The sequence below is a fragment of the Anabrus simplex genome, chromosome 3, assembly GCF_040414725.1.
Source record: "Anabrus simplex isolate iqAnaSimp1 chromosome 3, ASM4041472v1, whole genome shotgun sequence".
Lineage (NCBI taxonomy): Eukaryota > Metazoa > Arthropoda > Insecta > Orthoptera > Tettigoniidae > Anabrus > Anabrus simplex.
In genome coordinates, this window is record NC_090267.1 from 417,746,948 (window position 1) to 417,771,548 (window position 24,601).

At 40.2% G+C, this 24,601-nt stretch overlaps 1 protein-coding gene across 2 annotated transcripts in view; it reads right to left on the reverse strand.

Moving 5' to 3' along the window:
• Window positions 1-24,601, reverse strand: part of LOC136866449 (ATP-binding cassette sub-family C member 4) — a 431,945-nt gene that overhangs the window by 193,869 nt on the left and 213,475 nt on the right. For both annotated transcript variants that reach the window (XM_067143403.2, XM_067143404.2), the window contains one exon: window positions 12,807-12,917. In XM_067143403.2, coding sequence (XP_066999504.1) covers window positions 12,807-12,917 — 111 coding nt within the window. The remainder of the gene's footprint in view (window positions 1-12,806; window positions 12,918-24,601) is intronic.

Sequence of the window (24,601 nt, forward strand, 5' to 3'; positions counted from 1 at the left end):
AAGCTTATTGGCCTTCGGTTCAGAGTACTCTGGTTTCAATTCCTGGCGAGGCTGGGGGTTTTCAAATGCGTATGATGAAGTTATCTAGTTTGGAAACTAGATATTTGCGTTTGTCATAATACACCTCTCTTCATGAACACACAACATACCACACTACACTACCAACCACCAGAGATATACCCAATACTATTGTGCTGCGGGTCAGTATTTCTTCCACAACATTATTACATAGCGGACTTTCCAGGCGCAAAGACGATATATTCCTCCGCGGTTATCATCAGTAAAGGCATCCGACTGTAAAAATAGGCCAAAACACGCAAATACTAACCCAAGAAATTGAGAAAAAAAGACCAGAAAGAGGTAACGTGAGAAATACCACCAAATGTTTGTGTCTTTAGACGAAGAAGCAAACCAAGAATAATTCAGCAAAGAGTTCAAGCTGGCGTAATTGATAGCTTATTTCATTTTAAGTTCCTCTAACTACTTTTACGTTTTTCGGAGTGGTAGAGGTGCTCGAATTTTATTTCACATGAGTTCCTTTACGTGCCGGTGAATCTACCAACACGATGTTGGCGTATAAGAGCAATTATTAATAATAATAATAATAATAATAATAATAATAATAATGAATTTGCGTCCCAATAACTATTTTGACGGTTTTTGGAGACGCCGAGGTGCCGGAATTTAGTCCCGCAGGAGTTCTTTTACGTGCCAGAATCTACCAACACGAGGCTGACGTATTTGACCACCTTCAAATACCACCGGACTAAGCCAGGATTGAGCCTGCCAAGTTGGGGTCAGAAGGCCAGCGCCTCAACAGTCTGAGCCACTCAGACCGGCGGTAGGAGCAATTATCAGTTAACAAAACCGAGAGTTATCCCGTCAAGCTGGGCTCACAAAGGCAGAGCTCAATCGTCTGAGTCTCTCAGCTCAGCAAAGATAGTGTGGGTTGTATGGAAGTGCAGCACTAATTTGTTCAGTTTTCGAAACTCGCGCCTGAACGTATGCTACCCAACACGAACTGCAAACACTGGGCACTTCAATTGAATACGCGCTGCATTGCCAGGCGCTTGTTGAGTAGCTGCATGCTGTTTCTGAAAGCTCAACTTCACCATAGAAATTCTTTATTTTTATTCGTTCAGTGTAGATTTATTCAACTGCTGAAACTAAAGGCATTGTTGTACTTAGATATTTTCCCCATTGTGGTATAAAAATAAAATTAATATTTTTAATGATTATCTCAATAATAATGACAACGACACGCATGATTTCAGTATCAATATAAAGCCTATATTATATGTGTGAATATAAACAGTAATTCGGGTTTCTATCTTTAAGGATAACTGAAACAGAGGTCTCTGAAATCAAGAAAAATAATAATATACGATTAATTTAACGACAATTTCTGTCTGCGCTATTAGAGTTAAGATAATAATATTTACATAATCTTCAATTTGGACCTTTTCTAAAGCCTTTTAATTTTTAACTGAACAAAAATAGAGTTAAATGTTTGCAGGTTCTTGTTCCGACTAGACGTGGTACACATCTGTCCAAGACACACTTTGTGTTGGGTAGTTCTATTACGACAGGAAAGTGGAAAGCAGCGTTTAGTGCAAGCTGTAGCGAATGTAATCATTTAAACTACTGTAGTTCTAAAAGCACATACGTGCCAATTATAGATAAACCTCCGTATAATCACTAGACAAGAAATACATTTTCGATAAGTTACTCCTTTGCCTTATCTGGCAGGACCTAGTGTTTACAGTGCACTATGTCTTCTGGTATAGGTTAGAGCAATTTTGTTACTTTCAATGATCTGTCTCTGTCTTATCCCTGGCTTTGACAATATGAAAGTGATTGAGGTATGAGTGATGATTCCTTATGCAGCCAGCCCCTGCTATGAATGGTGTGAAAATGTTGCTCATAGGATCGGTTGGTGCATGCATTTCAATGGGCTTAACAGACTAATATGTAATAGCAACTCTTTTGAGAACCCGCTTTGAGACCCATGACAGTGATCGACATATTGACACACTACTTGCTAGGAATTCCATCTTGTACTACTTACATGTTCTTCTTTGTTATATTTAAATAGCCAAGAAGTATACACACACACACGCGCGCATCTATTGCATCTTTCAAGGCCCTCTTGTGGCAGGAATACTTACCTAACCTTGCTATCATTGCCTCTTTTCTTTTCCTTGTTTTTTTCCTCACTTGAAATCCAGTCCGAGTAAACAATCCAGTTGGCTCTATTATATAATTGTGCTGAGGGTGGGGAATTTCTCGGAAGCATGCAGGTCCCAGGTACGTCCAGAGAGTTTATAATCTTATGCAGACTCCCAAATAAATGTATAAATTCACCATGCGAAGTCCAAAACTTCGGCAATTGAATACCTAATATTTAATTCCACTGTACTGTTGTCGTATCCCTTACCACTCCATCACATTCAAAGATCTTATCCACATTTCTCACATTCAGCACATAATAATACAACGCTGTGAAATTCGTCTCTAAACCCTCTTCAGCATATCAATACGGAACGCGAGCTTTTGGTCGTGTAGTGTGTGGTCTGTGAAGAGGCCTGGTGCAGGTCTTTCGAGTCGACGCAGTATAGGCGACCTGCGCATCTGTGGATAGCAATTCGCTTTACGTCGCACCGACACAGATAGGTCTTATGGCTGGCCAGAGAGAAGGTGTCACCTTCTAGATGGCCCGCCCCTTCCCCTCCCTCCCCCCCGCGGGGAGGGGATGAAAACCTTCCCCAGGTCCTAGGTCTTATGGCGACGATGGGATAGGACAGTGCTAGGAGTAGCAAGGAAACGGCCGTGGCCTAAATTAACGCACAGCGCCAGTATTTGCCTGCTGTGAAAATGGGAAACCACGGGCTGTCGACAGTGGGGTTCGAATCCACTTTCTCCCGGATGCAAGCTCACAGCTGCGCGGCCCTAACCGCACGGCCAACTCGCCCGGTCTGCGCGCCTGTGAGGATTGGGCCCTACCTATGATGATTTCTAATTACGAAGACGGCACACACTTCCAGCCCCCGAGCCATCGGAATAAACCAATGAAGGTTAAATCCCCGATCCGGCCGGGAATCGATCTCGGGACCCTCTAGACCAAAGGCCAGCACGCCAACCATTTATCCATGGAGGCGGACGAATGCATAATGAGGGATATGCATACAATCCTCCCAGTCTAGTAAGGTCTTGGCCATCCTGCCAAGACGACTGCTGCCCACCCGAATGATATGTAGATACTCGATTGCAACGTGGTTATCGTGGCGATATTATCAGCCATGTTTAATGTTCTTTCTTTGTTCGCGTAGCTTTTCAGTTCGTCTTGTGAGGCCGAGTCCAGAATTAATACCCCTGAACTGGCCGGGAAACGAAGCCAGGATCTTGAGAATGAGAGACATGTATATTACATCTCACTACGGGGATGGAATGTGCATTAAGACTACTTTAAACATGGCGTCCAGCGCCGGGCTGAGTAGCTCAGATGGTAGATCGCTGGCTTTTTGAGACGAAGAAGGCGGGCTTGATCCCGGCTCAGTCTGGCGGTCTTTTTGAACACACGCAACTGCGCCATTCTTTCTTCCCTTCATTTACCGGCACCTAAATTAACTCATTCAGGACAGAATTTTCGATATGTTGGCATCTCCGATAACTGTACAAGAAGTTAGTGGGATGCAAAACCAATAGCATAGGCTACTTTTCCTAAGATGAGGCCGTTGTGGTCACCAGCACAACTCAGAAGGCCTGTACCTCACGAGTTAATTACCCGACGGATGAGAAACTGTCTGTATTCATTAGCCTTCTGGAATATAATGGAACAAAAATATACTCGCCACAGTGTATTTATCAAACCTAAGGGGTTTTTTTTTCAGAAGTTTAACGTCTTGGTGTAATAACCGAGTAATATCAAGTTCTCACCAAGATAGCTACGGCTTGAATTCCAGCAAATTAAAGTGGGGGTTTAGAAATGAAACGGCAGCTCGTATTCCATATAAAACTGGAAATCCTGTGACTATCACAAAACCAACAGTTCCGTGAAATTGCTTGGGCTTAATGCCTTCAACATCAGACCTACAGTAAGTGCAAGAGATGCATTAAAATAGAAAATGATATCAGGAGAAAAATCGAAAAACTTTTGAAATGCAGACCGGAGGTCGAGTAGTTAGCTGAAGTAGTCATCGAGTACGAATGTCATCTGTGTTCTCTTGAAGTTACTCTTCTAGTGATAGCCTATCGAGCTTCAGGTGTTCGTGAATCTGAAGTCGTGGGAACTGGCGGTCAGCCAAGCAGTGTGCGTCACTGCGGGCTGGAAACAGAATTTCAATCTGGCGTTGTTGAGCAGCAAGGTCTCTCGTGACCAGGGAGCCACACACGTGAGGAACCATGCGTCATACCATTCAACAGGAGTAGATACACTCTGATTTTGGAAAAAGTATACCCTTTTACACCGAGGACAGATAATGTCTCCTGCATAGGAACTAATTGTATGCGGTGGCCGAACATGCTTCCTTCCAGAAAATAATTTGATATCGAAGGTACTGGTAGAGCTCTACTGAGGACTTCTCCTGATCCCATATTCGATACTTTTACGGAGTCTCCTGGATACAGTTTCGCCTCATACATCAAGGCATGTGGTTTTTGGAGCTTTGATACGCAGGATAGTGGCTGTGCTTTGAGGACGTCTTAGGGTCAGATTATGTTCATATACTCGTCTTGCACACCTGTTGATTTGCTTCGCCTCCGCTGTCGATGTCAGACATTTTACTGAACGAGTTTCTTGGAACTTGAGCTGTAACTTAAGACAACACCTTGATTACTGTGAACATTAGTGGCATCCACTTGTTTCATGTTTTATTGCATCGAAAACATGATTTTGATTTGATCTGTCAGTGAAAGAGGACACTGAGAATTTTACTGATCAGTATACATTCGAGAAGCGCGCTTGCTTGCAGACGTCGACCTCTTCACTAGTGTACTGAGTGTGATTCAATACAAAGCCCTTACTATATAAATGTGAAAGAATTGGACACTGGAGGATAAACTGAAAATATGGCCAGATTTCTTCGAGCAGTGTGTAACCGATGTGCTCCATTAGTTATAGAATAGAATAGAGTACTCCCATCCCCCAGTTCCGCATCGCCTGAAACTAGGGAGGAGAGAGAGCACTCTTAATGCAATTCATTAAGTTGACACACGCATTACATTTTCCTATTATAATTATATGACTATTGCTACTTCTTTATCTGCTTACCCTCCAAGGTCGGTTTTTCCCTCGAACTCAGCGAGGGATCCCACCTCTACCGCCTCAAGGGTAGTTTCCTGGAGCTTCAGACTCTGGGTCTGGATACAACTGGGGAGGAGGACCAGTACTTCGCCAAGGCGGCCTCGCCTGCTATGCTGAACAGGGGCCTTGGTTCGGGGTGGGAAGATTGGAAGGGATAGACAAGGAGGAGGGAAGGAAGCGGTCGTGGCCTTAAGTTAGGTAGCATCCCGGCATTTGCCTGTAGAAGAAGTGGGAACTACAGAAAACCACTTCCAGGATGGCTGAGGAGGGAATCGAACCCACCTCTACTGAGTTGACCTCCCGAGGCTGAATGGACACCGTTCCAGCCCTCGTACCACTTTTCAAATTTCGTGGCAGAGCCGGGAATCGAACCCGGGCCTCCAGGGGTGGCAGCTAATCACACTGACCACTACACTACAGAGGTGGACGACTATTACTACACTAAATAAAATTTATTTTGCCATAGACAATGCTATATTGTCTACGACAACATGTATCTTCCCTTTCCCTAGCTTATTTAATTCTTACCTTTGTGTCACAGGTCTTTTGGAGTATCCTACCATTAACAAAATACCTCAAATAGCAGCTGAATTAAGTAGACAATGACACGACAATGCAACAATTTATTACTACATTTGATATTGTATTTAACCTACCAGTAATTATATTCATTATTCTAGGACAGCAGGCCTCTTATCCACTTTATACTTATCCTTCATTGTTCTCATTCGTCTTTGTTTTGATTTTTTTTAATCTCCTGTTTTCCACATACTTTTAAAGTATAAACAATTTTACTATTATTCCCGGTGTAGTCCAAAAACAAAAAAACAAAAAGAACATGGCACTAAAGCCCTTGAAGGGCCTTGGCCTAACAAGCGACCGCTGCTCATCCCGAAGGCCTGCAGATTGTGAGGTGTCGTGTGGTCAGCACGACGACTCCTCTCGGCCGTTATTCTTGGCTTTCTAGACCGGGTCCGCTATCTCACCGTCAGATAGCTCCTCAATTCTGATCACGTACGCTGAGTGAACCTCGAACCACCTCTCAGGTCTAGGTAAAAATCCCTGGCCTTGCCGGGAATCGAACCCGGGGCCTCCGGGTAAGAGGCAGACACGCTATCCCTACATCACGGGGCCGGCTCCCGGTGTAGTCCGCTCCTTATTTATTAGTTTAACAATTGTATAGAATTCTCTCTCTCAATTTTTGTTTTATATTCACTTCCCAGTGAAGCTTTTATTCACTTCTCAGTGCTTCAGTTGTCCTACAAACTCTTTAAACAGATGCGCTTCTTCCATTTCTTCTCCAGAGAGTAGATACTGATTTTCGTTATTTCTCTCTCTCTCTCTCTCTCTCTCTCTGACCCTTATTTTTAAAATATTCCTATTAGCCACCACTCCATTGATTACAACCACGAACAACTTCAAAACTGTGTTAATCTAAATATTGACATTTTGTAAGGATGGTGACGATATTTTAGTAACGTACAGTTGTGTGTGTGTGTTTTTGTGTTTTCTATGAACGAAGGCTGGTTGGATCCTCAACATATCCACTATAAGCTGCCCTAGGTATCACTATGAAAATAAGAAGCGAGGTAGTTCCCCGATGCTTTCCTCAGAGAGCCACGAGTTGCTGTTACATAGTCTGGCCAAGTCCACTGAAATACAGACACCAACCAACCCCATGAGCAACACTTTCACACCATCTATCACAGAGACTAGCTTCATTAGTAGTAATACACAGTATATACCTCAAGTTATCTTCATATCGTCAAAGCCTAGGATGAGACAGGAACTTCATCTAGCCTATACCAGAAGACACAGTGCACTCTGTATTTTACCACAGATGTGTGTGTAAGACGTAACGTATATTTAGTGTTGACGGATGTAGGGATCTGCCTCTTAGACGGAGGTCCAGGGTTCCACTCCCAGCCAAGTCAGTGATTTTTATCTTAATCCGAGGGCTGGTTCAAGGTCCATTCCGCCTACGTAAAAGCAACTGAAGATATATTGACTGAGATAGCGTCCCTGGTCTAGATACCCAAGAATACCGGCCGAAAGGACTCATCGCCGTAAACACACGTCACCTAGTAAAGGAAGGCCTTTGGGGTGAGTAGCGGTCACTCAGTAGGCCAAGGGCCAACAGGGCCATGGGTTTGGCTCGGTGCCTATAGAAGTCTTGTAACATATGCTGTATGCATTAGAAGCTTACTTCACATCTGAAACTATGTGCAATCTACAAAAAACTTCTAGGAGAGTGATAGGCAACCCACTGAACGTACGTGTAATCTGTCAACTGTTGTACTGCCAGCAGGCGCCCAGAGGCATGCGATACAAAAGTTAAACGTAGTTTAATGAGGGCGCTTCTGAACAAAATCTACCGAGTAAAGTAGGTTTTCCGTGGTTTTCCATTCTCCTGCACTAACGGGAATGCCAGAACAGTTCTATTGTAGGCCACGGCCGCACCCACCTCACCTTCTCCGCAATGAAATCATCAAGACAAATTTCCCTCGGCGGAGACACTGCGTTACCTGCTGTCCGGCTACGGAATGAGATCTTTCACTCACTCCAATCCCCCAACAAAATGTACCCGTTTTCCTTAACTTTTCCGCATTATTTTTATTGAAACAATCCTGTATAATCTTCAGTGTATGAATATATTGACGGAAGTATAAGTTATCAGTAACCTGTTAATTTCTTACAAGGTAATTTTACGGTTTAGACCCGGTAGATTTCAATCAAACTTGGAAGAATGATGAATTAAGATATCCTAATAGTGATAATCATAATGTTGTTATAAACTCAACAGTAATGTTAGTATCATTAAAAATAGATGGGTGGATCGGAGCAGTTAGCTTTATTAGAAGGACCTTGCGTGTGAAGTGTGGAAAAATACTGACTGTTCCATTTTTGAAGTTATATAAAACACTTCATATCGTAATTGAGATTTTGACTACATCAAGATCTTGACGCTCTTCAGACCTAATTTACTAGCACTGTATATGAATATCAGTATGAATAATTTTGACCATCTGCATATAAACGTGCGTGCTATTAATATAATATTTTATTACCACAAACGAGGAACCTACTGGATTCCTGTTCAAAATCAATAATTTGTTCATGCTGTGGACAGTCTATGTCATACCAGCAAGCGCGTATCTTATCATGTTTCATTGCAATCGGTTACCCGAACCCAAACAGTTCCACTGTAGGTTAATTCGCTTTCTTTGTGTTTCACCACTAGCTATTACGTTACCCAATAAAATGTGGCTTCGTCACTTCTTACCTTGAAACAGTAAATACCTAGATAAACTACAATTTTCTAAATCTCCCTCAGTTTTTAATTCGCTTTCTTTGTGTTCCACCACTAGCTATTACGTTACCCAATACAATGTGACCGTCACTTCTTACCTTGAAATAGTAAATACCTAGATAAACTACAATTTTCTAAATCTCCCTCAGCTTTTAATTCTCTTTCTTTGTGTTCCACCACTAGCTATTACCTTATCCAATACAATGTAACTTCGTCACTTCTTACCTTGAAACAGTAAATACCCAGATAAACTACCATTTTCTAAATTTCCCTCAACTTAGCTTACCTTTTACATCTGAGTTCATTTATCACCTTACAAGACCCACACACAGCATAACTCTGCGAGTGCCACGTGTTTATGGTGCCTAACAAATGTTCCGATTTTGAGTTCTGTTTAATCAATGTTGTTATTCTTTTTATTGATAAACAATAATTATACTGAAGCATCGCTTTAAAGAATATCTGTGCTGATGTTGTAATTTACTGTAGCTGATTGACAACTTTTATATTAAAGAAAGTTGAATAAGTATCCCTAATAATTCTTCTGCTGCTGCAGCTTCTTCTTCCTCTTATTATTATTATTATTATTATTATTATTATTATTATTATTATTATTATTATTATTATTATTATTCTCAGCAGTTTCGCCTTATTTATTGGGGCCGATCCTTGTGAATTTTGCCCAATTTTACGGCGGGTGCCATCCCTGTTGTGCCTGTGGTAGTCATAAGTGTGGTGTGGTTTATACAGGGTGGTCGAAAACAACACGAACCATGCTAACAAATAAAAGTTTTTAAAAGTTTTTCGATATCTCGCGCCGTTGTCATTTTATCAGCAGCTAAAGTTAGTCAATCACATTGTAACTGTTCCCTCCTCTCAAAAACACTTGGGGAGATGAAAGTTATAATCTTGGGACACATGAATATTAAATAAACTATTTGTGGCTTGCCCGCAAATTGCCACGCAAATAGAAACAATTAACATTCCATGGTTCCCCATTTCTCTATGTAATGTTTGGGCGCCATGGTTATAAAACTGTAAACCAAAATTTATATTTACTAGCATAGAGACTTATACTTAGATCACAGGGGTAGGATTTTAAATAATTAACCATTAAGTATCGCTTAAGAAAGAAAATTAACGCAATATAAAATACAAATGAATTTATTATACAAAAAAATGAGATGAATCGGAAAAGTTTCCTTAAAGCGTGGAGGGATTTAGAATTTACTGAATTTACTATTGCTTGCTTTATCTAATTGAAGCTCACCAATTGCAGCTTCCGTTGAAGTCATCTGGTTTCCGTGGTTACTCGTTCTCTCCTTCTCGATGTAGACTTTGCTCCACGGACATCCTTCCTTCCTTCTCTGATATGGTACGGGCTATCTGGACTAGCACTCCCTGCTTGCCTAGTCTTTAAATTAGACATTGGTCCTATACTTGTAAAAACTGATCAGCGTTGATCGTAAGAGGAGAAAATTCAGAGATATGAATTTTTCCATATTACTAGAAATCTCAATCCAACTGAGCTATACAATCTATACGGTACAGACTTGTACCAAAGTTCCGTAGACTTGAACTAAACATAGTTCTTCGTCCACAATATTTACTGAATATCACACAAGCCATAAGCTTGTTTCGTTTCTCGTAGATCCGATAACATAACCGAAACGAAGTACATTGTACAAAAGTAACTATGTCGCAGAGCGACCACACACTGTTGCAAAAATCAAATCACGTCGTTCACAGATGTTCACAGTAGAAGTACTAGTGATGGAGTTCTCTTTCTAAGCATCTCGCTGTAAGGCTAGAAGCCTTAAGGTTGTACGGCTCGTAAGGCTGTTAGCTCCTTAGGTCCCGTTCTCTTTTTTTTTCTTTATCGGGGGGGGGGGCGAAGCCCGCTCCCCCCGCGTGACCATCGACTCAATCTACATGGCCTCCGACATGCTATTATTTCTAAGAAGGAGATAGCAGGCAGGAGTGGGAGGTGATACAAGGAGTATCTGCCGGTTTCCGAGTCAGACTCGCTACCACGGCAAGAGTTTGTGTTAGGTATATGGTGTTGAAGTATGGTATTGAAGGGTCAGGGAAAAAGCACATAGGCAGAAAGAAGAAAGAGCCTACATGTAAAACCTGACACCCCCGTTCTCGTGTTGAGAATCAGTATATATCCTGGCTTACCCCCACTCTTGGTAACAGTTCAATCTCAAAACTCATATACAACGAAGTATCTGATTCGATAGCTCGAAGCATCAACTCCCTTTCTCTTCCTCGACAAGTCCAGAAGGCGTGGCGATGATATAGCTGACCATCTTGCAAGCCTCGCGCACGGGTCGCTGTTTACTAGCCTTGGTCATAAAATAACCCATGACGCACGCAAAATCCCAAGCTTCAAGAATAACCCTCCGTATACACAAACATGAGATGAAATGAAAACAACTATGTCTCAACATATTGACCGTATTTACAACATAATGAAATTTTATCCTACAAAATATAATAATTTAAATAATAAAACGATGTTAACATATATACAATATGATTCCAAAATGCCTTGATTACAAATGATTGACGTTGAATAAATATGTTATTACAAATAATTGCCGATGGCGGATAAACTTGATATCAAATGATATCGCGTAAAATGATATTATATTAAATTAGTAGGGCTGGAGAAGCCTGGACGGTTACAACATCTCTTTGCGGGCTATTTCAAACGGGCTTTGTGAGGCGGTGATGCTAAATCTGCACTTGACTTGTGACCTACTTGATAGCACCAATCGAAGAAGAAACTTTGCTGGAGGGAGAGATTTGAATTCGGACCACCGAACTGACAGTATCGCGCCATAACTCGCACAGAGAACGGAAACTTCCATCACGAAAAGTTATAGTTTTATTTTTGTATTTTAACTCTTGGACCGCCGTGTCCCAATATGTCGGCTGTCGGCTTCATCAGAATAACACATTTACGTCCTATTGATTGTGCGATCTGTGGTCAATTGTGTTATAGAACAGGGGTTTCCAAATGCCGGCCCGAAATTTTTTAAAAGTATTTTTTAAAGAAAAGTGAGGAAAATTTACAAAAATTATTTCATAGCTCGTTCAAAATATGTTGTTGTTTGAGTCATCAGTTCATAGACTGGTTTCATGCAGCTCTCCATGCCACCCTATCCTGTGCTAACCTTTTCACTTCTACGTAACTACTGCATCCTACCCATCTTTCAAAATATATTAATTTGTATACCCCTTATAAGCCTAAGTCAGAACTAATTCATTCTTTAATATTATTCCCTGTTTCTAAGTATTAACTTGGTCTGATTACATTATTTTTTTATTTTAAAAATAACAATCAAAACTTGGGCGGAGAATCCCTCCCAAATGCCAGTGCTAGGTCTTAACCATTATAAAAATGGGATCTATACCATATCTTGAAATCCACGCCAACCTTACTGTGGACATTTTATGCAACGTAGCATGCATTGAATACCAAGAAATACGTTCATTTCCATTGGTGTAAGAAGCAGTTTCAATTATTCGTTCTTCTCTTGTTGGTAGTACTAGATGGTACACAGTTCTACACACTCGAAGATATTTTCAGGGAACTACGTTGTTGGGGTTTTAGGCTCTTACAACTTAGTATCGCTGTACCCTTCACACCACTCACATAAAATTGTACTTTATTAAGTTTTGATTTGACTACATTACTATTATATGTTATACTGCTACCTCTGTTCTTTTTACGGAATTTTACGAAAATTGGCCCATTATTAAAGTGCGACCTGCGATCATTCCAAATTGGAATCCCCTGTTATATAAGATATTTTACTGCTCTGTTCTTATAATTTTATGTAAAAATACGTGCATGTATGTGCGATAAAACGAATACGATAACATTGTGATTGTGATGATAAACAGCTGTTGGTTGGCAGAAATTTCTGATATTCTTATACCGGATTAGACATTGGAGCGTCGAGCTGAATAGTTATCTGAAGTTCTCAATTTTAGGATTGTGTATCATGTAAACCCCTTCAATTTGTCCTAACGTATGTAGTACTAAATCGATGTAGACTTCAACAAGGAATATATCCTTAAAAAGATTCACATAAGGTGTATAGATGGCGAAGTTTATTGGCAATTAAAGTAATTATATTGTAGTATTTATTAGAAAGCATGAACAAAGCACTAGATGCTTACCGCTCCAGCCGATCCCCCAGCACTTCTGACTGATCTTCCTCTAGTGGGTTGTACAAGTCGTGCTCCTCCAGCTCGGTGCGGTAACCTTTCCAGAACAAGCTGCGTGTCCACCTGAAATAAAACATATTAAATACAATTTAAGTTCCAGACAACACTTCAATTCAGGTATGCCTTTGTTTACAAGCCGAACTAAACTCAAGAATGATAAAGGAACAATTCCTTTTTTGTCTTCTTCTCAAGAGAAGAAATTGCATTATTAACTGTATATTTGAACTTTAAATTAGAGTTTCATATTTTAAAATGATCTCTATGGTTGTTTGGTATAGAAGAATATCGACAGATTCCAAATTCTTTATCCTATTATTTCGATTGTGAAATCATTCTTCCCCAAAATGTCACTTTAAGAGAGAGAGAGAGAGAGAGCGAGGGAGAGAGAGAGAGAGACACGAAGGGAGAAAGTAACAGGCTAACAAAAGTGTTTAAATCTGTTTTATGTTGTACCTGAGAAATGAGACAAATTGAAACAAAAACGTGTTTGGTCTTTTAAAAACATGTGCCTCTAGAATGTGGTTCACATTCATATACGAAAACAAAAGTGGTGAGGTGGGCGAATCAGTGGACCTTTTTCACCTACTTTCCTCTAAAATTAGACATGCCCTAACGACCTCAAGAATGCAAGGTCCTTTCTGTAAAATATGTAAATACGCGTATGCAAATGTCTCTAGATTTAGTTTAATGATGGCAATTATTCAAGGAGATTCGTTTTTATTGTTTAAACTTGATAATTATTTTAGAAAATTAGTTTGTATTTATTTAAGGTACATTTGTTGTATATAAATAAACTAGCTGATGTACCCGTGTTTCGCTACGGGATTCTCAGAAAGACTGATTCGTGGTTTTCCTAACTGAAGTCAACATAGGTCATTACAAAAACGTCAGTAGGAATGTAGCAATTAAAAGCAATGTCATCACATAAAATACTCGATCAAATGAAATACTACACATTTTCTCACTTTTAATGAACAGTACTACGGTGCCGATCTAACAGTCCAAAGTTCCAGAGCTGGACTGACCAGGCCGCAAGCAGCCGTAAACACTCCTCTGCCAATGTCCCGTTAAATATGCACACTTCTGATTCCAATCAGTACCTCAGAGTAGGGACTGATAGCTCGAATGCTATGATGAACCAGTGTGTTACGTGCCAGTAGTATCGGGAAATTTATGAAACAGAGGAATGGCATGCTAAAGAAGAAAGTTACCTAATTCCACAGCTACTTCTCGCCAATATTTAGGCAGACTGTTACACTCGTACGACTGGGCGAGTTGGCCGTATGGGTTAGGGGCACGCAGCTGTGAGCTTGCATCCGGGAGATAGTGGATTCGAAATCCACTCTCGGCAGCCCTGAAGATGTTATTCTGTGGGTACCCATTTTTACACCTGGCAAATGCTGCCAAAGCTGCTTCCTTCACATTCATACCCCTTTCCTATCCCATCGTCGCCATGAGACCTAACTGTATCGGTGCGACGTAAGGCAAATTTAAAAAAAAATACTCGGTACGCAGCAATAACCCTATCTATCGGAGATGAGTGTCAACAGGAAACAAAGCACATTACAACAAACAATGGTCAATGTAATGTTATTGTTGATCAATTTTATGACATTTCTATATAGTAGGCCTTCACATTTAGTTTTCTTTCGACTTTGTGATATTAGGGCGTCTTATAAACTTATTTATAGCGTAGACTGTAATTCCTTATTCTCCGACTTTACATACCGACTTTCATTAAATCCTGTTTACCCATTTTCTCGTGACTCGGCGCTGATAAGGACTTAGTAACAAAAATCCAAATTCATGAATATCTCTGATCATAGCCGCTATGGTAACAATGTATAATACATACATGATCGGAAATATAATACTACATAATTAAATGTTATGTAGTCTTTATCGATACGACCACTAATAACATAATTATTTGGGAATTAAATTTTAGGCCTACCCCTAAAGTACCATTTCATTCAGCGTGAATAACATTATTTATGGCCTAGATTATAGCGACTTATTCCTAGACTTTGCATACCGATTTTCATTAAGATAGGACCACTAATAACAAATATTTGAGAATTCCTTTGTAGGCCTTCCCCTAAACTATAATTTTTCTCAGCGTGAATACAATTATTTACGGCCTAGATTGTAGAGACTTATTCCTCGACTTCCCCTACCGATTTTCGTTAAGATACGACTATTAATAACATATTTGAGAATTAAATTTTAGGCCTTGCCCTAAGCTACCATTTCAGTCAGCGTGAATAAAATTATTTATGGCCTAGATTGTAGCGACTTATTACCCGACTTTGTATACCGATTTCCATTAAATACTCTTTAGCCGTTTCCTCGTGATGCGTGTACAAACAGACAGAAATTACGGAAAAGTAAAAAGTGCATTTCCTTGTTACTGTGGGTACAACTGATACATAAATACCATCCTTTTTAAATTCTGAGCAATGTACAGACAAAACTCTTATTTTATGTATATAGATTGTGGTGCTATAACTTGGAATATGCCTAAATAGTTATTCTAGACCACGCCATACTACACTACTACTACTACTACTACTAAGTCAGCCTCTGCCCTAAGTATGCGCACTGCTCATTCAAAACAGCGCGTCAGAGTAGGGATCGAATAACTGGAATACTATGAAGAACCAGTATGTTACGTACCAGCGTATCAGAAAATGTATGGACCAGAGGAGTGACGTGCTAAAGAAGAAAGTTTTCTAACTCCCCGGCTAATGCACGAGAAACATAGGTATTTAAAAATTAAATTTTAGGCGCCTTCCCCTAAACTACAATTTCTTGGGTTTTTTGCTAGTGGCTTTACGTCACAGTGTCACAGAGAGGTCTTATGGCAGCGATGGGATAGGAAAGGCCTAGGAGTTGGAAGGAAGCGGCCGTAGCCTTCATTAAGATACAGCCCCAGCATTTGCCTGTTGTGAAAATGGGAAACAACGTAAAACCATCTTCAGGGCTGCCGACAGTGGGATTCGAACCCACTATCTCCCGGATGCAAGCTCACAGCCGTGTGCCTCAAACTGCACGGCCAACTCGCCCGGTAAACTACAATTTAATCCAGGGTGAATAAAATTGCTTATAGCTTAGACTGTACTTTCTTATTCCCCGACTCTCTATACCGATTTCCATTAAATTCTGTTACCCCATTTTCTCGTGGCTTGGCGTCGATATGGACTTGGCAACTAAAATACAAATTCATGAATATCTGTATTATCATAGCCGGTTCGGTAAAAATGTATAAGTCATAAATGGTCAGAAATTTCATTCTGTATAACTTTGGTTATGTAGTATTTATCGATAGGACCACTAATACAAATATTTGAGAATTAAATTTTAGGCCTTCCCCTAAGCTACCATTTAATTCATCGTGAATAAAGTGATGTACAGCCTAGCTTGTAGTGGCTAATTCTCCGTCTTTGTATACCAGTTTTCAATGAGATAGGACCACTAATGACGTAAATATTTAAGAATTACATTTCAGGCCTTCCCTAAACTGCCATTTCATTCAGCGTAAATAAAATTATTTATAGCCCAGATTGTAGCGACTTATTTTCCGACTTCGCATACCAATTTTTATTGAGATAGGACCACTAATAACATAAATATTTGAAAATTGAATTTTAGGCCTTCCCTTAAACTACCATTTCTATCAGCGTGAATAAAATTATTTGTGACTTAGATTGTAGCGATTTATTCCCCGACTTTGCATACCGATTTTTATTAAATTCTCTTTAGCCGTTTTCTAGTGATGCGTGTACATACATACATACATGCATACATACATACATACATAAATTACGGAAAAGTAAAAAGTACATTTCCTTGTCACTGTGGACATGATCGATACAGAAATACCATTCTTTTCAAATTCTGAGCAATGTACAGACAATACTCTTATTTTATATATATAGATGTATCTGTCTTATCTATCTGTAATCATCATTATTTTTCCATCTTTTAATGTTCGTAGTTATTGGATCGTGTTATTTCTCTTTACTCTTACGACATGAATTATTATACAGTGTTCGAAACACAGTCGAAGATATACTAAAGATTTTCGTCAAACTGTGCTATCGAATTTTATTTGAGAAAAAGATTTTGAACAACTTTTCAGTAAGTATTTTCATACTGTGCAAGCCATACAGTATGTATGAATCTGAAATAGACTTTCAACTTATTAATTCGTGTTGAATACACATAGTACATGGCGAAGAAATGTTACGTACAGAAGAAAATATTCAGACCCATGGGAACCCGCAATGTTCGAATTCCACATTGACAGCTACTAGCAGTGCTCGTTCATACAGTACACTGGAAGCGGAGAAGTGCTCACCGAGGATTTACAGTCGGCCTACTGTGAGGGAGTCAGATTCTTTAAAATCCTGGAGCAAGTGCTCACAGAGAACATCCTGCAGTGGCAGTAAGATGGACTCACGGAGGACCTCCAGTACAGTAAGTTGGACTCGAGGATTACTTGATGGAGATAATTTAAAATTTATAAAGATAAGGAGGTAAATCACTTTGGTAAATGTGTGTTACGCTCTATTTTGCTTATCTAACTGTACCAAACAATGGTTGGATTCATAACTCTGCTCTCTGCAAGTCCGTGTACCACCATTAGTTGACGTATAACACGCGACGTAATTAACTTCATGCGTTCGATGTCCGAACTTCCATTGCCAGATATTTTTCATACAAAATTATGAAAATACCCTAACTTTTGGTGAAAAAATCATTTCCGTCACCCGTAACACACTTGAACTCGAATATCGTTGGTTATGTAAGAAATTCATGGAAATTATTAGTCTAGTGAATACTCTTATCAAGAAATCGTATTTTTAATATTCGAGTACGAAATTATGCCAAACTAATGAAAATATACGAAAGTAGCAAATGTGCAAATTATGAACAAAATTAAACAAAACCAACGAAAATCTGAAACCACAAAGCAATCAAGTCTTCCTCCAACAAATGCATTTTGGGACTTTTCCCTTCTCATCGAATCATCATTCAACTATCGATTAGTGTGCGTGTGCTCGATTACTCGTACCTAGTTCAGAATGTTATGCCGTAGAATCCATTATTCCAACAAATCATAAAATTGCTGAAGGTTTATTTTGTTATGAAGTTAGTTATCATAAACGGATAAAATTTGGGAAATATTTATCTTTAGTTTGAAAGCGGGAAACTATGCTACAATATCATCTAAATACCCCGAAAAAATTGAGAAATCTGATACCACCACTGCTTACGTAATCTTCTGGAATGTGCGAATGTTCAGCACTGTTTTAGCACGACTTCACTGTGGCCTCGATCGTCCATGCATTGACCTAACGGTAACTTTCCAAACATACTTGTAAACCTTATTATTTGCCTTCGGGTGTTTACCACTGTATTGAAACTCCTTTATGAAGCTGTGTTTAATGAAAGATCTCCATATCTGAACATTCAATCATCTCACACGGAATAAAAAGTAGCTACATTGAAAACTTAATTGACTATTGCTGGAAAGTTCCAGAGTTTGTGATACCGGTTTTGTCTACCACGTACTGTAAAGTAGTCAGGGTAGGAGTAAGTAGCAATGAACGAGGAGTTGGTGGGGGTTAAGGAAGTGAAGGGACTGACACTGTGGGAATGGGTGCAGGTGATTTTCCATCTCCTTGACTGAACTGTAGGCTCGCATTATCGCGTTGTGTTTGACCTTTACTATGCAAGAAAATAACGAGTCTTTACGGCTGTCAAAATGGGCGTTCAACTCAATAGATGGTGTAGCAGTTTCAAGAGATAGAATTACAAATTTGGTGGTTACTGATACGATTGTTAATCTCTCCTCTCTTTTTTTTTTACATTTGTTTAACGATCTCAACAGGCGCTAAGCTGAAATGTTGGCCTGCAAGAGGTCTATAACGAAGAGGATGTCAATAATAACGAATTGCTGCATTTAAAATATCCTCAAAAGCCACCTTAATTTAATGGCTTTAATACTTTCTCATAAGTCCATAGGAAGAACGGGTAATTTGGCTAGTTTTTCCGCTATTATTGATGGTTTCGGAGTTATTTCTCGTCGCTGTATGTCTAACATAATACTACCTCCTGACGCAACCGATAGTCATGTCGTACACTGGGCCGGTTGCAGAAACGACTAGTTTTAAGCCTTAGACAACGTCTACCTAAACAACGTCTAAGTTAAGAACGATATTCCATTGCATAAAAAATGCTCAGATGGTGTTTAGTCAGATATCTTTTAAAGTGTCAATATTGGTTCGAAAATGGGAATAGTAGTAGGCCTATCTTCCATTCAACTGATAGCTTGTCGCAACCAATGAAATTCGTCGGTGCACGCGCCAAACATTAGTCAGCTGTCGTCTTCCTACACATTACTCAAATATGGCTAAGCATGAGCATGACATACCCACAGATAAGAATGTCTCATAATTAAATTACATTAAATCTCATAATATAATCGACACTAAAGCGACACGCCACCGTACGAGTATGTGTAGCTTTGATTATAGTGTTGTTATGATGAGTGTAATCTAAATAGCTTCGGTGAAGGGAAGATTAAATTAATACTATGTAACCCAATGAGTTGTATGGGCTATACACATGCTGCTTGCGTTCTAGAGGTGTATATATATATATATATACACACACACACACGCGCGCGCGCGCGCGCTTTAGTTACTAAATCTCTTTAGTTACTAAATATAACTGAATCCCTCCCGTTGATGTATGTGACAGCCCTCTGACGATCGGGACAAGTTATTCTGATGTGGATGTAGTCGAAGTGACCTAATTCCAGGGAAATTATCACAAATATAATAAAGTATATAGGTTTCCAATAATTATAGTCGAATTGACAGTTACAGGATTGTCCCTTGCATTTGTATCAGTTTCTAGAAACAAGTCCCTTATAGTATCTCTTGTAAGGCGAAATCGTATTTTAAACTGTACCTCCCCGCGCATTTCAAATTAATCGCATCAGGCGACTCACGGAGTGGCCGTCGGACTAACCTTTACTCCCGGAATCGTCTCCACATGATAATACAAAGGATATGTTTCATGGTACATAACCTCTGATTGTAATTCACTCCTACAATTACGGGGCGAGTTGGCCGTGCGGTTAGGGGCACACAGCTGTGAGCTTGCATCCCACTGTCGGCAGCCCTGAAGATGGTTTTCCGTGGTTTCTCATATTCACACCAGGCAAATGCTGAGGTTGTACCTTAATTAAGGCCACGGACACCTCCTTCACACTCCTAACACTTTCCTATCCCATCGTCGCCATAAAACCTATCTGTGTCTGTGCGACGTAAAGCAAATAATAATAATAATAATAATAATAATAATAATAATAATAATAAACTCCTAAATTTTGAGGTTAAACAGTGTTCTAGGCAGTGTTTAAACATGGCCGATTTAACATCGGGTTTAGACAGTGTGCAAAAGATAAATAACGTCTTTGCAATGTGGCAGCCATAGGCACATTGTTTACCCGTAAACATTGTGTAAACACCGTTTCTGCAATCGGCCCTGAGAGTCCTACCACTGATGTTGCAATACGGCCTCTGAGAACCACATCTGAGTACCATCGCTGGAACACGCCAACTTCAATGATGCGTTAGAGAGGTAACCTTCCTTCACCCCCGTGCCATTCTCCAGGTACATATTTTCATTAAAGATGAATTTCATCTGTGTGTAAAAGAACAAACTAAACAAAATTAAATGTGTAGTTTCTAAAAGATTGTTGATAACTGTGATGAGAATAACGAGATCTCCAGTTGTAGGTAAAATCCAAACCACAGGGACACAATTTGTAATTTAAAAAACTCAAAATACGCTGCCGGGATTCAAACTGCAGCCGCCTAATAGAACGAAGCCAGTGGCAATGCCCCTTGGCTATCACATGCCCCCTAGAACAAAATAACTACTTCCGTAAAACCTCTACTTTCACCTAGTATTGTTGGCCTCTTAGGCTTCTACGTCCCATTCACTGAAATAATTGAATACTGAGTCTAACTATTGATTCGCATTGTCCCGTTCTTCTCTTTCCATCAACAATCAAGTACGTAACTCTCCTAGGAATCTGCCTTACTCCGTAGTACCATATGACCTCCCCCTACTAATCGATTCATATGCACAAATTCATTCAACGTGCAGCTCATCAAATCAACCTCTCTCTATTATGAATACATTTCTGCTTTGTCAGAATTAAAATCCTTGGATTGGTCAGGAATCGAACCCTGAGCCACCGGGTAAGACGGAGGCATGCTATCCCTGAGCCACGGGGTTGACAGAACAATCTGAAATTCTCGGCGTCTGAAGGAACTAAACCAGGTATTTTCATTCTGGATAGCCATTTCAATGAATCGGGGAGTGTTCTGAAGATCAAGTCAGTACCGATCGATATGATCAATGCTTTCTATGCCATTTACATTTACTTTTCACATCGCAAGTGAAAGGAATGTCACATCTTTCAACGTCCATGGAACCGTCAGGTTTTCACTACCTGCAACAACGGTACGATACAGTAGTGTGTTCTATGCGCAGTCGCCTTTTCCTCGTAGAATTGAACTTGTAGCCATTTTCTTTGTGGTTGAGCGAACGTGGGGACCATGCGCAACTCAAAAAAAAAAAGGGACGTCTTTTTATACATTCCTCGTATTGTAAGTGCCAGTACCAATGTCGATTTCAGGTCTTATATTCCAAATTCTTCTCTTTTTTTTTTTTTTTTTTTTGCTAGGGGCTTTACGTCGCACCGACACAGATAGGTCTTACGGCGACGATGGGATAGGAAAGGCCTAGGAGTTGGAAGGGAGCGTCCGTGGCCTTAATTAAGGTATAGCCTCAGCATTTGCGAGGTGCGAAAATGGGAAACAACGGAAAACCACCTTCAGGGCTGCCGACAGTAGGATTCGAACCCAATACCTCTCCAATGCAAGCTGACAGCTACGTGCCCCAAACCACGCGGCCACCCGCTCGATTTGCTTCGTTTTTCTCTTTTATTGGTTTTACGCCCCACTAACTACATTTTTATGGTTTGCGAAGACGCAAAGGCGCCAGATTTTTGTCCCGTAGTAGTTTTCTTGTACCAGCGATTAAATCTACCCACACGAGACAGAGGTATGTGAGCACATTCAAATTCCACCGGACTGAGCCAGGATCCAACCTGTCAAGTTGGGCTCAGAACCCAGCACTCTTGTGCCGGAGCTACTCAACCCGTTCCAATTTCTTTAAATAAACAACAAATAGAACAACATTATCTCCGGAACTTATATAAACAGATGAAGAAAAAATTGATGTCGTGAATGACATACTTGATGTTTTATTTGAAGTGCCGCGGTTGAGGCGCTGGCCTTCTGACCCCAACTTGGCAGGTGCGATCCTTGCTTAGTTCGATGGTATTTGAAGGTACTCAAATACGTCAGCCTCGTGTCGGTAGCTTTACTGGCACGTAAAAATACTCGTCCGCCTCTATGGTGTGTGCTTAGCTGCCACCCCTGGAGGCCCGGGTTCGATTCCCGGTTCTGTCACGAAATCTGAAAAGTGGTACGAGGGCTGGAACGGAGCCCACTCAGCCTCGGGAGGTCAACTGAGTTTAAGGAGGGGGGGTTCGGTTCCCTCCTCAGCCACCTTCGAAGTGGTTTTACGTGGTTTCCCACTTCTCCAGACAAATGCCGGGATGGCACCTAACTTAAGGCCACGGCCGCTTCCTTCCCTCTTCCTTGTATATCCCTTAGAATCTTCTCATCCCTCCACACGCCCCTGCTCAGCATAGCATGTGTGCCCACCTGGGCGAGGTACTGGTCTTCCTTCCCCGTTGTATCCCCCGACCCAAAGTGTCACGTTCCAGGACAGTGTCCTTGAGGCGGTAGAGGTGGGATCCCTTGCCGAGTCTGAGGGGAAAAACAACCCTGGAGGGTAAACGGATTAAGAAAGAAACTGAAAATACTCCCGCGGGACAAAATTCCGGCATCTCGGCGTCTCCGGAATCCGTCCAAAAGCAGTTAGTGGGACGTAAAACAATAATATTATTTAAAGTAATTATGAGGTACAAACTAACAACTCTGCAAAGGATGAGCTGGTAATAACAGAACATTACGTTTGATGAGGATTCTTACTTCAGAACTTCAGCAATTCACAGACTGAAGAGAGCCATTTGCCTGCAACAAGTATGGCCTTCCTTTATTTCTCCAAGAGACCTTGCCGATGCATACCAATCTGTTACATCTTACACTGCTCGAAGGAAAATTCTCAGATTACTCGTCGACTGGTGAAAGGAAAGAATTACACAATGAAGAAATATGTACTTCTCACTATCTTGATCTAGGGTTTGAATCTGAAGGACGTGCAAAATGTAGGTTTGCGGTATTGTGAGGTTCTCTAGCTCCCGTTACTCACGTGTCAAGTGGCATTCTTTATTTACCTCACGGAGTACATGTGAAGGAAATTACCACAGAAACTATGAAAACCATTTCGCACACAAGTGTCCTAGTTAATTATAATCAAAGCATAACAGAAGCAATTGTTCGAAATTTTTATAACTATCTAATTTTCAAAACGTAGATTATTTCGGGTTTAAAACTACTAGTGAGAATATTTTTTCCCTAGTACATTTCCTGACGCAAAAAATAAACTCTTGTGCGAAATAATAAGCACCAAGCATTATGTAGAGGAATCGACACGTAAGGCTATACATTAAAAAGCAAATATCGCCGTCCTATTCTCCTATTTTTTTAATGGATCATCACTGCTGCCAACTTGACTAGTTACATATTGAAATCACGGGACATAACCATGTACAGACTAACTTCAACAGAAGTATCAATAATGGAGGATCCCTTACCGAAGTAAGTTATCAATCAATATATTCATAATATTAAGTCGGTTTTCAAGCTCAGTAAGGAAATGCACTCTCTCTCACCCTCACTTAATTTAATGTTATATATTTCTGCCTTTATTTTGATATACTCATTACTATAACCGTATTCTTTAGTGTTTGCCTTGTGTAAATAATTCAGTTTTTTTAACTTTGCTATTACTTGTCGGGCTGACGTGAAACCACGTTGTAATACTACACACAAGCAAATATATTACGTGTATTATCCGCAAAACTTGGTTTCGAGGGGTGATGAGTAAGGAGGGAGCTACCCCGGTTCAGGTAATACTGCCAACTGAAAGGAAATGAAATCTGAATTGAATCGATAGTATGATCGATCGATAGGAATTTTCTAAACCTTTATTATCTTAAGCCAACAACTGTGTCACACACACACATTATATAACATTTCTCGATGCGAATCTTGTTCCTAACATGAATTCTATATTTTGTCTTTTCTGTATAAACAACAACAGTACTAGTACGTAAAGTGTACGGCAGATGCATCACGGCGGTTCATAGTTTGTGTATCAGTGTTGCCAACTTAGCTGATTTTCCGCTAAATTTGGCGGAATTAGAAGACTGTTGGTGGAGAAATATATCATTTAGCGGACAGCGGATTTTTTGGCGGAATTCTATATTTATTATAGCGGAATTTAGTGTTTTATCCATTTCACGTTTTTTTAAAATGTGTACCCCTACTCCAGTCTGACTCCGAGCTATTCCGATTTCTTGTCAGCAGCTAGCAGTCACGCGAGGCAAACATGTTATTTGGATTTGATGTTATGAGATCATTGTATCATAAATGCCATGCGTGGGGAATGGGTACTTATCTCTTAGT